Source organism: Electrona antarctica, assembly GCF_951216825.1.
Source record: "Electrona antarctica genome assembly, chromosome: 21".
In the NCBI taxonomy this organism is placed as follows: Eukaryota; Metazoa; Chordata; class Actinopteri; order Myctophiformes; family Myctophidae; genus Electrona; species Electrona antarctica.
The window spans coordinates 37,587,860-37,604,901 of record NC_136802.1 but is presented as its reverse complement, the minus strand read 5'-3'; the positions used below and the strand labels follow the sequence as shown (position 1 = coordinate 37,604,901).

At 40.6% G+C, this 17,042-nt stretch overlaps 1 protein-coding gene across 1 annotated transcript in view; it reads right to left on the bottom strand.

The window, feature by feature from the left end:
- Nucleotides 1-17,042, bottom strand: part of LOC306914365 (uncharacterized protein) — a gene marked incomplete at its 3' end in the record, with an annotated part of 36,317 nt that overhangs the window by 8,572 nt on the left and 10,703 nt on the right. The window contains exon 3 of the mRNA XM_079491360.1: nt 3,099-3,198. Within this exon, the coding sequence (XP_079347486.1) occupies nt 3,099-3,198 (100 nt within the window). The remainder of the gene's footprint in view (nt 1-3,098; nt 3,199-17,042) is intronic.

Genomic DNA, 17,042 nt, shown 5'->3' with positions numbered 1-17,042 from the left:
ATTGTGCCGTTTTACCCAAAGCTGAGAAAATCCCCTTTGAATGTTCACAACATTTCAACACCTGGTGTGTCAATGGGAGGGACAATAGGTACTTAACTCCACCCACAATGACCACCTTAACCACCCCCATGTTTTAGCTGTCAACAGTGCAACACTAGAAACCGTAGATCAGACAGACCTGCTTTTAATTGCAAAATGTACAGTATAGTAAAACATTAGAATTTTATGTAACAATTAACCCAATATTTGTTTTAATTAATGAATTTACAATAAGTCTACACAATTAGAGAATGTTGTTATCTTGATCGTTTGCCTGTTATCTCTCCTTTTTTAAATAGGCTACTGTATTTATTTGGTATTTTGTAGTATGAAAAAAGGGAAAATAACAGTGGCAGATAAATTAGGTCTATGTAAATGTCCCAGATGAGTACAAATAAAAGAGCTATATGAATGCAATAAAAAACAAACAAAAAAAACAGTTAAACCAACAGACAACAGGACAGTTTGCTCTCAAACTCTCCCAGCACAAAGTGTGCCCTCTTGGCTCTTCTCTTAATTCCTCTGTTTCATTAGCCTGTTATTATTATTATTTGTCTGCAGACCCCCATCTGAAAATAATCTATGCCAGGGGCAAGATTTGTGTTGTTAAATGCTTGTAGATCGGCTATTTTTGCTTATTTTGTGCTTGTTTTCATATACCAGGTTGCTTATTTCTCTCGCAGAAACTGGCAACCCCGCAACGATAGCCGTTTAGCTACATTTAGCTAATATATTGATATCAATCCTGTAGCTAAAACAAGTACATTATCGCGCTATATTACATATCGATGTGAACTGCGTTATTATGACCTCAATTTTCATGGCAGGTTCTTGAGGATGGAAGAAAGTGGAATGCAATCCACCTGTCACTTTTCCCTGACAGCGCTGCTCCAGCTGACATTACCCAACCTGTCCCATCTAACAGCGCTGCACCAGCTGATCACTCACTCCCTGTACCTGGGGCCCACAGTAAGAGCACACACACAGCTAACTGATCATGCCCAGGGCAGACCTCAGAGGGTGAGAAACAAGCCATGTTGGCTCAAGGACTGTGTAACATAAGGTGGCCTTACACTAGCCGATAATCGGGCATTTGAAATCTGACAGCACCACACACTACAGGATAATCGGAGCGGGGCCGAGCAAATATCAAACATTCTTGATGTTGATCGGGCCGATCCCGATCGCGCGCGGGGGGTGCGCGATTGAGTCGGGCACCCCCCGAGCGTCAAAAATGCCCATTTATCGGCTAGTGTAAGGCCACCTTTAGAGACTGAAAACAGGGTACACTTTACATGCTATTATAGCTTTGCTATTAACATTGTCATTGTTTTTAAAAAAAATACATGTTGATAAAGAATGTGTATTGTGTACCAGATAATAATTGATTTGTTTCATTAAGAATCTGCCAGTGATTACTAAGCAGATTTCATATGTATGCTATTTGCATTTCATATTTTTGCTATTCATTTTCATTTATTCCATATTTGATATGCCATGCTGTTACATTGCCATTATGCACAGGTGTTTGTCTAGCTAGGCTGGATGTCGTTCTACTCTTAAAAAGGGGGAAGATGTGATATACTGTGTATGGTCTGAAAGTGCAATGCCCTAAGGTAGACTAGGGGGCCCTAATGTGAAAAGGTGAATGGTATTGTATTGATTATGTCATGAGGTCAAATGATAAGAAAGAGGAAGTAAAGAATAATAATAATAAACTTTATTTATAAAGCACTTTTTAAAACAATGTTACAAAGTGCTTTCCAATACAGGTTAAAATACAGTAGTAGAATAAAACAACAACAATAAGCAATATTAATACAAACAGGTGAACACAAAATAAAACAATCAATAATTTAAGTAAAAGCCATCGTGAACAAGTGGGTTTTTAGCTGTGATTTAAAAGAGCTCAATAGGGTGATTTGTCTTAGGGCCTCTGGTAGGGCATTCCACAGTTTAGGTGCACGGGCCGAGAAAGCCCGGTCACCCATGGTGACACGCTGGGTAGCTGGAACTACCAGGAGCGCCTTGCTTGCCGATCTAAGGCTACGTGTTGGCCTATGGGGCTCCAGCAAATCTTGTATGTAGATGGGGGCCAAGCCATTTAGTGCCTTAAAAGTGGTAATTAAAATTTTAAAATCAATCCTAAAATGAACAGGCAGCCAGTGGAGGGAGGCGAGGACAGGGGTAATGTGGTCACGCCTTCTGGAATTGGTTAGTAATCTGGCTGCTGAGTTCTGGACCATTTGAAGACGGGAGATAGTTTTTTTATTGAGTCCGGAATATAGTGAGTTGCAATAATCTAGTGAACACATGGTATGAAGCTGCCTTGTCTGTGTGTACTTTATTTCATACGAGAATACAACAGTAACCTCACACCTCTAGTGGCTTATTGCTTTATTTTAAAACGTTACCACCAGCACAGTTTAGTAAAGTGCTGTTGTGCAATTCAAAAGTGAAATGACATCATGTAAAGTACAACCATCTGATGTGCATGGTCACAGGGAGATTCTTGGCCGTAGGCTGCAGAGGCATGTATATGGATGGGTGATGCAACAGCACGAAACCGATTCTTCTCACACATGCATCAATACACCAAAGTTCACAAAACGTTCTCATAAAAGGACCCCATATATGTTTGGCATATCCCCATCTGAAAATATTTTGTGCCAGGGAGGAAGCGGCAAGATCGACAAGTCGGTTTGGCCTTTGGACCACACTGGGCACTGCCAAGTCAGTGTATGAGTCTTCAAGAACCCCCCCCCCCCCCCAATCAAAACTGACTGCATATTGTTCTTATTGCTTATTGCCGTCCTGCTTGGTCCCACCTCATCGCTACTTGCAGCTATATTTATTATTATTATGGTGCCTATTGTATTATTCTACTAATTGCAGAAAATGTGCAGAACGTAATTCTGAACAGAATACAGTTGACACACACATGTATGCAGGCAGGCAGAACCATATATAGAGAGGGGAGGGACTTTTCAGAGTGGTGTGACCGTTGTTTGTTCATTATAAATAAAAAGCCTCCTAAAATGTATAGTATACATACATACCTAGACATAAAGCATGTATTTTGTCCTGATGTGTGTTGTGGTGTCCCTCTCCGGGACAGAGGGACAGACATGGACAGAGGACAGCATGGATGGACTGGAGCTGGAACAACAACCAGGTACTATTTGACATCCATAGTCATGAGATAAGAGGCTTATTTCCACAGACACTGGACACAATATTTCAGATTATTATCTCTTCATCAATAAATAATCGGGTACCCTTTGATGGATACTATCCAGATGTATTCTGATTTATCTGGCTATAAGATTAATTGGAGTAAGTCTGAGGCTATGCCGATATCTACATCAATGTTACTCAAATACAGTGTCTCAGTTTGGTTTCAGGTGGGTTCCGATTGGAATGAAATATTTAGGGGTAAAACTCACTTCAGATTTGGACAAAATTGTCACATTAAATTATGAGCCATTGCTGACTAAGTGGGGTGCCCTGAAATTGTCCTTATGGGGTAAGGTGAATGTTATCAAAATGGTGGTTGCACCCCAGTTTAATTACATCTCAAAGATGCTCCCACTAAATATCTCAGACAAGATTTTTAAAGAGTATGATACAATTATTAGGGATTTTCTTTGGGGAAAAAAGAAACCCAGGATTAAACTGAGCAAAATGTGGATGCCCAAACATAGAGGTGGCCTCGGCCTACCAGATATGAGGACATACAATATATCTTTTGAAATGGCTAAATTGTCTAAACACTGGAGTGGGTTAAATTCTGAATTAGACTGGGTAACCATAGAGAGAAGCTTTGCTTCACCATTCCGCCCAATTGATGTTCTGTCACAGTCAGTTAGGAGGTTCATAAAGAGTATAAAATCTTACATTATAAACAACCATACTCATCACTCTGGAATAATCCTAAAATACGTATTGGAAAGAAAGAGATATATTGGAAAAAATGGCAAGCAGCAGGGCTTAATACTATTGGTGATCTATTTGAAAATGGAGCTTTTATAACTTTGACCTTGGAAATGATGGTACATTCTGGAAATATTTACAAATGAGACACTGTCTGGGCAGTACTCTTGATACTGTTGAAAATTCACTAGTTGAATATCTAAAATTACCACATGAAGCTCATACTGCATCTGTTTTTTACAAAATGTAAAAAGAACTGCTGGGAGGTACATGTGACAGTCAAATTGATTTGGCAGAATGATTTGGGGGTTGACATTGAAAATGAGCATTGGAGAAGAATTATAGCAAATGTATGAAGTGGAATTAGAGAAGCAAGAGGAACATTTATTCAGTATAAGATTATTCATAGATATTATTTGACACCGACTAGATTACTTAAAATGGGAATCGCGGATAATAACACATGTTGGAAATGCAAAGAAGAAATTGGCACATATATGCATATGATTTGGGACTGTCGCATAGTATACCCTTTCTGGTGTAGGGTACTGGAATTCCTTGAGAAATGGGTGGGATTGACGTTGCCCAGGGATCTGCGGCTCTGTCTATTAGGGGACAGAACTGCTGTCCCTGGCATATCTAAAAATGATTTCACTATTATAAAGGTTGGACTTGTTACCGCTGCCAGAATACTGTTGCGTCATTGAAAGGTCCCCAAAACACCTGGGCTTAAAGAATGGAATGAAGAAATTATCAAAATAACATCATATGAATATATGTTGGGCAGGGTAGATGCAGAAAGCAAAATGAAAGAGACATGGGATGAGTTCTGGATGTATGTGAACATTTTTTTCCTTGCTGTTATTTTTCTTCTTTTTTATTTTTATTTTAACTGTTATGTTTCTTGGACTGGCTATCTGTAAGGTATGTTGTAATGTTTGTAATGCTGCTTACAAAAAAAAATCGGGTAGAAACCTCATGTTCAAAGTTGGACATATGACACACTCCGTTCCGAGCATGTGCAGATCTGCTACTTTTGGTGATTTTGTGTGATCCTGTATCAAGTAGGGTGTTTATTTACAGGAAAAAAGTTGTGTCTGCACTTTGCCCTGAGACCGGGAGGTCAGGGTTGGATCCCTGGCCAGGTCATACCAAAAACTCTGAAAAATGGGACCTCCCTGCTTGGCACTCAGCATTAAAGGAGAATTCCATACTAGAAGGCTTTCTTACCTTTCTTTGTAGTTGTTACGTCCCCACCAAAGAGGTCCAGGTGTTATTTTGTGCAAAAGCTCCTTATTGGCTATTTCCCCTACCATAAGCCCTAAATGAATTGCATTGAATGGGAATTGAATGGGGCTATGGGGTGTTGTGCTAATTCGCTTATTTCCATCATATATCCTCTCTTCATAATGTAAATAATATCCCAAGCGGCACACTTTACTACTTATTTCGATGGAAAGAAGAAAATTAGCACAACACCCCATAGCCCCATTCAATTCCCATTCAATTCAATGCAATTCATTGAGGGCTTATGGTAGGGGAAATAGCCAATAAGGAGTTTTTGCACAAAAAAATACCTGGACCTCTTTGGTGGGGACGTAACGACTACCAAGAAAGGTAAGAAAGGTACAAAAGCTTTCTAGCATGGAATTCTCCTTTAATATAAGGGTTGGATACAGAAACAGGTGATAGGCATTAGGCTCCTGCCTTATGGGCCTCATGGCTCAGCAAGGATTACTACACTCTACCATCATGATTTTCCACCAGTGGTTCCAGGTGGTCCCCAAATGATGGGGAGTTGGTAACCAAATGGACCCTGGAAGAGTTAAATTATTGTTAATTAGAGATCAATGTCTGCCTGTTATCTCTGCCATAGGTACTGTACCACATCAATACAGCATGGAAATATGGACAAAATCTTATCTTATCCAACGACAACACTCAAAGTTTTGGGTCTGAGAGGCTATTGTACCTTAAGAGTTGAAAACCACTGCTCTACTCTCTACAGGACAGAAAGGAGCAGCGATTACCGGATCGACCCAGGGGCCATTAGACACTTTATCCTTCCTTTCTGAGCTCCAGGTAAGCTATACTGTGGCAGCTCGGCCATGTATATCACTTCATGTTGTATACAGTAAAGCACAGTGCTATACTGCCCAGGTTTTGGTCACGAGTCCATTTGTATGGGTCACGAGTAAATATCCCCTTAGTAGATAGAAGTGAGGGGCAGTTAGTATGGCCAAGCCAGGCTAAGGGGCACCCACTGTATTTACATCGGCCACATGACGTCTTACATCATCATGTAAATTGACTTGGCTGGAAAACATTTTATGTAAGAACAAACATTAAAGTCCATTAACTTGGCTGGCAAACATGTAAGTGCTCGAAACAAACCTTAAAGTCCATTGACTTGGCTGGCTGTAAAGTGCTTCCTAAAGCGCTCATATTATGTTCATATAGACTTGATTTGATTTGATTTGATTTTTATTAAGGATCCCCATTAGCTGGTGGCAACCAGCTAGTCTTCCTGGGGTCCACATAAGAATAAACATTACAGTAGACATACAATTACAAATACACATTTGTTAAAAAGTCAGTTCAACTTACATTAGTTCAGATAAAATAAAAAAACCCTTCACTGTACCAAATGGAATTTTAGATGCTTTTTAAACGTTAATTTACTGTAAATGCAACAGAGGTTTTGAGGCAGGTTATTCTTAAGTGACAATGATCTATAAATAAATGATCTCTTTAGAAAATTATATTTTGGGCGAGGTAACACAAGCTGCCCATTACTGGAGCCTCTAGTGTCATGATCATGCACAGTATTACTAAAAACAATCTGTGAATTTATGAAAACAGGAGTTATACTAGTAGTCCAGGACAGGTCGTTACTAGTAAATATAGAAAATAATAAAGGTCCTAAGCAGCTGCCCTGTGGGACACCACACTCTAGACCCCTGCTACTGGACAGACTGCCATTTAGATACACCTTCTGTGATCTAGAGGACAAATAGCTTTTGATCCATTTTAATGCTAAAAACATTTAAGTTTCTCAACCAGTAAAGAATGGTCAAGCACATCAAATGCAGCACTAAAATCTAATAACACAGTGCCCACCATCATAGAATTATCTATCGCTTTAAGCCAGTCATCAGTCTGGTCATTTGTATCATTGCAGTAGAGGTAGAGTGGCCGGCTCTATAGGCATGTTGAGAATCTGTTAGAAGATTATTTGATACGAAATACTCTTGAACTTGTGCATGCACCAACTTTTCCATGATTTTTCTCAAAACGGGTAAAATACTTATAGGTCTAGAATTCCCCTCATTAAAAGCAGCTTTGGTATTCTTAGATAAAGGAATAACTTTAGCCTCCTTCCAGATCTTTGGAAATAGGCCCACATCCAAACATCTATTAAAAATCACACCCGTGTGAACCGAGTGGTGCAAGGTCTTATATAGCCTGATCAGCTGTGGTCTGACGTAATGTCAGTGACCATAGTAACCATGCTCATTTTGGGTCCCACGTACAGGTACACACACGTACAGGTACACACATACATAGACACAAACATAGATACAGACAAAGCTGGTTGTTGGAGTGGTTTGCACCACTCAAAAATGTGACAGATAGGAGATGCTATGATACCAGCAGTCATTCTGAGCAATTTACTGTCTAGGTTATCTAGGCCTGCTAACTTACTACTATCAGGAAGAGAGCGGAGCAGGCGCTCCACCTCACCTACTTCAACCTGATGAAATTCAAATATAAAAACTTTTGTCATTCATTATGATATTCTTAATACAGTCATTTGATTTAATGTTGTCTGAACTATTCATAGCCTGCCTTAGTTTAGATACTTTACCGACATAATAATCATTAAAATGATTTGCAATATCACCTGGCTTAGTGAGAACAAATCCATTTGATTCAACAAAAGGCGTGCACACAGTTGACTTTCGACCCATAATATCATTTAAAACATTCCATAATTGTTTGCTATCATGTCTCACATCATGTAACATTTGGATTGCTGTAAAGTGCTCCCTGCTCTAAACAAGTTCATAGACTTTGCTGGCAAACGATGTATGTCATAAGTGTTCTTAAACATTTAAAATCCAATAGACTTGGCTGCCATATGAGGTAAATCTAAGGCCTAGGCTACACAAGTAGGCTCTAGAGTAGACAAAAATATATCTGTCCACACGAAAGAAACGCACAGGAGTGTATCGCTGTAGCAGGTTTTAATTTGATTATATACTGACATTTATTGAGGGGGGTAGGGTTAGAGCATTATAATATTTTTGAGCGGTGCTAGCCCCTCCTATGCCCAGCTTTGTGTGAATCATAGCGATGATTTGATTGGCTGATCACCCCAGAGATGATTTGATTGGCTGAGAAAAGTAAGCCTACATATTGAGAAAAAAAAGTTAGGACAGAAAAGTGAAGACGGACAAGTGAAGACGCAAATTGCGATTGGCTGGAATGTGATATCAAGACAAGAGCGCCCCTCACTTCACATGGGTGTGATTTTTTTAATTACATGTTTTTGAGGGGTCCTATAAACAGCTATAGTGTAGATTCTGTCTGAACACAAACATTAAATGTCATTGATAATGCATGGAGAATTTGTGTCCATTTGTGTCCAAATCGGCCAATAAGGGACCACCATTCTTGACGATGATGTACGATGATTAGAGCGCCCTTCACTTCACACGGGTGTGATTTTTAAATTACATTACAATAGGAAAATTGCAGTGTTAACTCGACTGACGACTAGATATATATATATTATAATATATAATATAATAATATTACCCGACGTTTGCATCATAGTACGCTCTAAAAATGTTTTTTATCGGTATAGCCTATAATTATATTGTATTTTATTTATTTATTGATAAAAAAACGCTCTAAAACCGGACCAAGTTGCTCTAGAATCGCTCTAGACGCGCGTGTGTGTGGACTGGGCTGCTCGAGAGTTGACCCCTGTAGGTTGTAAGCCAGAGATATGTCACTGCCTTGGGCTAAATTTGGCCAAATGTGCTGACCTCATCACTTTTGTGATGATGGCTATGGCCGTTTTTAGCCGGAGGAGTGTTTTTCATGCAAAACTACGTGCAATGGATTCAGAAACATGAAAACCCCCTAGTTTGACATGTCACATGCCACTTAAAGCATAATGACATTTTGAAAAGCGAGCAGTGTTGTTGAGCAGCCTGCACCTCTCAGTTCACACGGGTGTGATTTCTTATTGCTTGGCTCCGTCTTATCGCTGCTTGCAGCTATATTTATTATTATTATTAATAACAATATTAATAGTTATTGATATAATTAAGGGACCAAGAATTCACAAAGTGACTTTGGTCACTTATTGTTTTTGTGTTTATTTTTCTTCTCCTTCTTCTGACTGAACTGACTGAACGGTGCAGTCGGTTTTCGCGAAACGCGGTAATCTGGTAGAGGGCCATGCCAAACGGTGACTAAGCGAAGCCCATGACGATTGGCCAAATGGTGGTGCTATAGCACTCAATTGAAAATGCAAACTTTGAACGTGAATATCTCATGAACCGTTTGACCGTTAGCAATGACACTTTGATACACATATGTGTCTCCTCATGCCGAACCACTTTCGTGTTCTGACTTTTGACCTCTGACCTTTAGATCACCCGCCATTTTTAATTATATGAAAAACAGTTAAAATGTAACTCCTCCCAGGATCTTTGATCAAAATGCACAAAAACGTCTACACGTGAACTTTGGACCTATACGGACAAATAATCGTAGTACATTTCTTTTAAGTCAAAAAATGAAGTTTGTATTAGCCAATGAAAATTGCTCGTTTGTGAAAATTCTTCTTTTGTCCCTAATACATACATGCAGCGTCATATGCTTTTGCAACTGTACAGTACTAGAATTTTGCGGGCCTTCGGCCCGCTCATCCTAGCGCCGTGCGTGTGCTGTACTGTGCTGCTCTCCTCTGTACTGTACTGTAGTGTTCTTTGTATTAATATTTATTAGGGCCCGAACACTAACAGTGTGAGGCCCTATTGTAATCGTAATGATTATTATTATTAAAAGAAAATGCGTTTTTGAGCCGCATAACTTACTCGAAAAGTTGCGAAACTTCGCACACACATCACAAGTGGCGTAAAGTTACGTATGTTAATGGTCTCAAAAAGGGGTGTGGCCTAATGGCTCAATAGCGCCCCCTACAAAACTTTGTGCCTCAAGCCCCACAAAACGGTTTCACCTACATGTCCCAACTTACAAAAACGACTCTTGGCGCCATGACCTAAACCGAACAGGAAGTCGGCCATTTTGAATGTATTGTGGCGTTTTGGCGCAATTTATGCCATTTCCACGTGTCGCACTTTGACGAACTCTTGTTCGTCAAAGTGCCGTGACCGTGGTGAAGCGCCAAACTTCAACGCCAAACAGGAAGTGAAGATCGCAGCTGATTGGTCGATATCTCACAGTTCCTATTTTCTGCTATAACTTTTCAATGGTTTGTCATAGAGAGTTGGGGGTGGTGTCATTGGAGTTGGTTTTGAGTCCTTGACCTTCGTTGGTGTAACTTAGCCCCGCCCCTTCTTCTGATTTGTCAATATTTGATAGTTCCTATTTTGTCCAATAACTTCTCAATGGTTTGTCATAGAGAGTTGGGGGTGGTGTCATTGGACTTGGTTTTGAGTCCTTGACCTTTATTGGTGTAACTTAGCCCCGCCCCTTCTTATGATTGGTCGATATTTGATAGTTCCTATTTTGTCCAATAACTTTTCAATGGTTTGTCATAGAGAGTTGGGGGTGGTGTCATTGGACTTGGTTTTGAGTCCTTGACCTTCATTGGTGTAATTTAGCCCCACCCCTTCTTCTGATTGGTCGATATTTGATAGTTCATATTTTGTCCAATAACTTTTCAATGGTTTGTCGTAGAGAGTTGGGGGTGGTGTCATTGGACTTGGTTTGGAGTCCTTGACCTTCATTGGTGTAACTTAGCCCCGCCCCCTGTTCTGATTGGTCAACATATGATAGCACCTATATTTTGCGTTAACTTTTGAACAGTTCATGTTAGCATGTTAGCATTAGCATGCTATCATGTTAGCATGCTAGCATGCTAGCATTAGCATGTTAGCATACTAGCATGTTAGCATTAGCATGTTAGCATTTTCATGTTAGCATGATGCTAGCATAGCAATTTCATGTTAGCATGCATACTAGCATGTTAGCATTTTCATGTTAACATGTTTGATAGCATGTTGGCATGTCCATGTTAGCATTCAGTAGTTACTTAGCTCTGCTCCCACATCTGATGGTCAATATTTGCCTGTAACTTGCACGCGTGAGGGCCCGTAAATCGCTGCTTGCAGCTTAAATTAATACTTTCAGCGCCATTGCCGACAATTAAAGTCAATTGAAGCCTAATTTTGATACTGACGCTTAACGCCATTGGCGACGGCCTACGGCAATTGCGCTTTTATGGCGCGTTCAATTGCTCGAGCCATAATGCTACTCACGTTAGCCAGTTAGCTAGCTGTGTTGTTAGCACAGCACTGGATCCCATCTTAAATCGTCGTCGCCATAATAATCCATTTCTTTCAATCGCCTGTATCTCCTATTCCTTGTCCCAGATGGCATTTTGGTCAAAACAGCGTTTCTTTGACGGCACAGATATGATGATCTGGAGCTCTGCAGAGCTCCGGTCTGGCTTCAGATGGTAAACAAGGCCTGTACGCTCCGTGTAGTTTCCTAGGTTAAGACATACTGCTCATGGACCGGAAATGGCGGCTTTTCAAAATAAGAGCTCAAATAAAAGAAATGCTGGCGTGAATTAGATCCTAATTTTTCAATAAATGATAGCGGCCTAAGTGTTAAGGGACCAAGAAGTCACGAAGTGACTTTGGTCACTTATTGTTTTTGTGGGTTTTTTTCTTCTCCTTCCGCCAAAAATAGCTGTTCTGGCTGAACCATGCAGTCGGTTTTCGCGAAACTTGTCAACATGGTAGAGGGCCATGCCAAACGGTGACTATACAAAGCCCATGACGATTGGCCAAATGGTGGCGCTATAGCACTCAATTGAAAATGCAAACTTTGAACGTGCATATCTCATGAACCGTTTGATCGTTGGCAATGACACTTTGATACACATATGTGTCTCCTCATGCCGAACAACTTTCGTGTTTGTGGGAGCAGAGCTAAGTAACTACTGAATGCTAACATGGACATGCCAACATGCTAGCAAACATGTTAACATGAAACACTAAGTTATTAGAGTTAGGATTTTATAGTATTACGGTTCATTATTTAATTGCAACACAGGTAACTCCTCCCTATTTTAATATGTTCTGTATTGACATGAAGTACGGATGATGTCAGAAAACAAGCAGTGGTAGTTGGTACATTCTACATAGCTAGAATCAGGGTCACATCCCTGCGCTGCTAAATTCATCGTCACACTGTGCCATAGAAAAACATACAGTTATCGTTATTGGTGTGGCGGGACAGGCCTCTACACTTTACATCAAACTTGTCATTGTGTAAAATAATCCAAAACACATGAGCATGAGCACCTCATATGGTCAGGTTACTTTTGGACGAAGCGGGGCTCGAACTGGCGGCCTTGGTCAAAGCGGGGCTTGAACTGGCGACCTTGGGGTCCATACTTCCCCTTCCCAGAAACGACAGTTTTAAACATTTCAGTGCTTTTTGAAACTATTTGCAAGATTTCGCTCCTTTTCTCTTCTTTCTTCTCTTTTTCTTCTCCCCCCTTCTTCCCCCTCCATTTTTCTTCTTCCCCCCTCTTACAGTCTAGTGTTCCCCAGCTTTAGCTCAGTCGGTAGAGCTCTCACCTTTGGACCACAGGGTCACTGGTTCAAATCCAGGTAGTGACAACTCAGCCTGTGATTCTTATTTGTGCATATTATTTGTGCCTATTGCACATTGTCTTCTTTCTTGGTCCCGCCTTATCGCTGCTTGCAGCTATATTATTATTATTACCCTATGCTCCTACATTGTCTGAAGGAAGCCAAACAAAAGAAATGTTTACTCTTGTCGCTGTGCATGATAGTGACAATACATCCAAACTTCCCCCTTGGACAGGAGTTCCTGCTGGGTGATGCCATGCCTCAGAGTAGAGTGGCCCGGGTCAGTGTGAACCTGGACTCTCCCCTCACTCTGGGCTCCGGTGAGACACTGGGCCTGGCACCAATCATTAACTCCTCCACTCCAATGCTAATGTCCTCCAACCTTATGGTTAGTAGGCACTTTTTGCCATTTTCTTTATTTTCTTCATTTTTTTTACTTTGTTTAATTTTTTTTAAAATCACATTTTTTTAACTGTATTTTTGTTGGGTGCTAGCCCCTCCTATATCCAGCTTTTGGTGTGTGTGTGTGCACAAACTTTGTCCTACACAAACGTTAAATTCCCAATGAATAGATAATTTTACGTCGTAGTGTCTGAGTAAAAAACGCTAAACCCCTTACCCCTAAACTTCTTTGCCTTTTTTTACTATTTTGAAAAAACATGTGAGCTTGTAGACTGGCCATTTTAACTATTCAAAAATGTTCATCAAAATAGTAAAAATCACACCCGTGTGAACTGAGTGGTGCAAGGTCTTATATAGCCTGATCAGCTGTGGTCTGACGTAACGTCAGTGACCATAGTAACCATGCTCATTCTTTTGAGGGACAGGTACACAAACACACACACACGGGTACTAACAAAGCCAGTTGTTTGAGTGGTTTGCACCACTCAAAAAAAAAAAGGCAAAGAAGTTTACGGATAAGCGGTTTAGCGGTGACGAAAATGGAGCCCAAAGGGCTCCATTTTTGTGCATGCTTTTTTTACTATTTTGATAAACATTTTTGAATAGTTCAACTAGCCAATCGACATGTTGAGAGCTTGTAGACTGGCCATTTTAACTATTCAAAAATGTTTTTCAAAATAGTAGGGATAAGGGGTTTAGCATGGACAAAAATAGAGCCAATGTTGTCTATTTTACGTCATGATGATGTGTGGAGCCTACCTACATAATTGTGATGCCACCGTATATATTGTGATGTCACCGTATATATTGTGATGTCACCGTATATATTGTGATGTCACCCTATATCGTCCAATTATATGAGGGAAAAAAGTGTATCCTGTGGAATTATAGGTGGCGGGGTGTAATCGTCGTCCAATCAAAGGAGAGCAAGGGGCTGCTCTCCAATCAGAGAGAGCAGTGGGGTGTAATCGTTATCCAATCAGAGGAGAGAAAAACAAGAAATGACTGAAGTCATATGATATCAGCTTGCAGCAAGTTTGTTTTTGCCCTCTATCAACCGGAATAAATAGCATAGCATTGATGGTACTCAAGTAATACAATGTGTCATCTGTTCAGGTGATAGACTTAACCTGACTCCGCCAGATGGGGGCGGTATTGATTCACAACTTCATAACACAGCCTCCATCGTTCCGGCGTTCAGAGTATGGGTTTTTATTCCGTTCAGACTATGGGTTTTATGGCTATAAGTCTCCCATTGTCTTAAAGGCAGCCAATCGTGAAAAACGTGTCCACTACAGTCGTCTTTAAGGTTGTCTTTACAGCTCTGCAAGCTGATAAAAAAGACCAATAACAATAGTCATATACAATAGTATATACAACATATACAAAAATAAACAATAACAATAAACAATATAACAATGAAGACATATGTCCTTCAGAAGGTGCAGCATGTGGAACTGGCCCTGCCTGCTGTTCTGCTGGATCTGCTCCGACACAGACTGGTGGAGGCCATGGACCAAATAACACAGGTGAAAAACGTTTAGCCTACTTTAGTAAATTAGTATTAAAATATAATGTAAATGTAAAAGATTATTAAATGTATATACTTTCAATTTGTGGGCTTAATTTTAAGTATAGGCTTATTCCAGGTAAACTTTTGAAATGTTCCAATTTAACACCTTGAGGGCCCGGACCTATTTAATCCATTAATAAAATGTGCCCATCATTTATAGCACCCGGACCACTTTTACCGGGGGACCGGAAGTTGTTGTGAATGTCTGTGTAGCAGCTAACAATAGCCACACCACTCTAGAGTCGATCGACAACAACGGGAGGTAAGAATAAATCTATCGCGACTAGCGACTGGACCGCGGAGCGCCGTCTAACACAGGATATTTTTTCATAATTAGACGGGATGATTTAGATCGCGAGTTATGAACGTTTTAAGATTTTCGTTTTCGTCCGCTAAACAGACAGGGAACATTTTCAATGACGTGTTACTGTTGTGCAACACCAAGGATTGGGCAACAAGCGCTCCTAGGCTGTGGAGCGATGCGACCGGTTTTGATATCATTAATCTCCGTCCTATGTATTGATGTGGCAGTTTTGTACACACTAAACGCATGAGGAATCATGAGGCAAGCTTGATGATGGTTTATTTAACGTACACAGGAAATACACGGATGCTGGTTCCCCAACAACCCAGGCACGTATGCCCAAGCAGCTTAATGTCAGAATAAAGAGGTACCGTTTATATAGCGTTAGTCCCACCCACAAGGTGGACCCCGAGAGACGGGTCTCAGAGGAGACGGGAATACAGACAGGATAACAAGCTCACAGAGATGAAAGAACTATTTGCTTACAGACAAAAGGAAGGAAGGGGGGTGGGGGGGAACAGGTGAGAAGGGGGTTCTAGGTCACCAGAGCCAAAGTGTCAGACACACTGTGTTCTCACAGCATGGTTTCAGAGCTTCAAAGTCAGTAGAGATGGTCACAGGTGACAGGAAGGCATTGTTTTGAACAGGCCTTGGCGTTATCTGGGAGCTGTGCGAAGACCGTATTTGAGTGAATGCATGATGGGAAATTCCTCGTCAAATACCTCCTTTTGTTAATTAAACAACAACTTAATTAAACAATAATTGTGAATTTTCCATCAATATCAAAATAATACATCATAATATCACATTTGAGGAAAATACATAAAAAATAGAAGCACTAGTAGCTAATAATTGAGCATACTGCAATAACAATCGTGGTTAGATAACCAAATAACCCAAAAACCCTAAAAATGATACTAATACAGTACCCTGTTGAATTCATCTGACCTGTATTAGCACAGCAAAATATAACATAACAGATAAAACAGAAAACAAATCATATATCAAAATAATACATCAATAACAATCGTGGTTAGATAACCAAATAAACCAAAAACCCTAAAAATGATACTAATACAGTACCCTGTTGAATTCATTTGACCTGTATTAGCACAGCAAAATATAACATAACAGATAAACAGAAAACAAAATCATATATTTAAACCAATATTTTCTTTCCAGATGAGAAACGATTTTCCCATGACGCAAACTGTCCAACACGCGTTAAGAGTCCACCGTCAAGTGATTCTCCCCACTTCTTTTTTTTTTTTTTTTTTTTTAATTGGGCCGTCTGATAGGGGGAGGTGTGTGTGTGTGTGTGTGTGTGTGTGTGTGTGTGTGTGTATAACAGTCCTCCAGGGGGGTGGTGTGTGTGTGTGTGTAATGGGTGCATAACCTGGACCGGTGATGGTAGTCTCGTCTGGAAGCGCAGTCCCACATCGGCCCCAGTCCTCCTGTCCACCACTCCCTGCCAGTCAGTTTGGTCGGCGCCCGTTGTCGTCCTCCTCTCTCTGGCCTCTGTTGTCTCCCTCAGATGAACGGTAGCCTCCCTCAGATGATCGGTAGACTTGTTCATGTTCGTAATAGCCTCTCCTTTCCTCTCTCATGCGGCCATTCCCACGACCTCTTCCTTTGTATCTTCTTGGCTGTGGGCAGTCTGATCTCCAATGATCTGGGCTTTTGCAATTGAAGCAACATCCATCATTGAATGGGTTCCTTGTCTGTCTCCTGTTGTCATTCTTATTTTTGTTTTCTTCTTTGTCTGTTGCCAGTTTAGTGACAGCGTCCATCATGGCAAGCTGGAGAGCTTCGGTCTTGTCTTTTTTTAGTTTTTTGTCTTTTTCTTTAGTATCGTTCTCGACTTCTTCCGCGTGAGTTGCGTGTTTGAGGATGTCGGCCGGATCAGCGGTTTTGTAGCCAATGA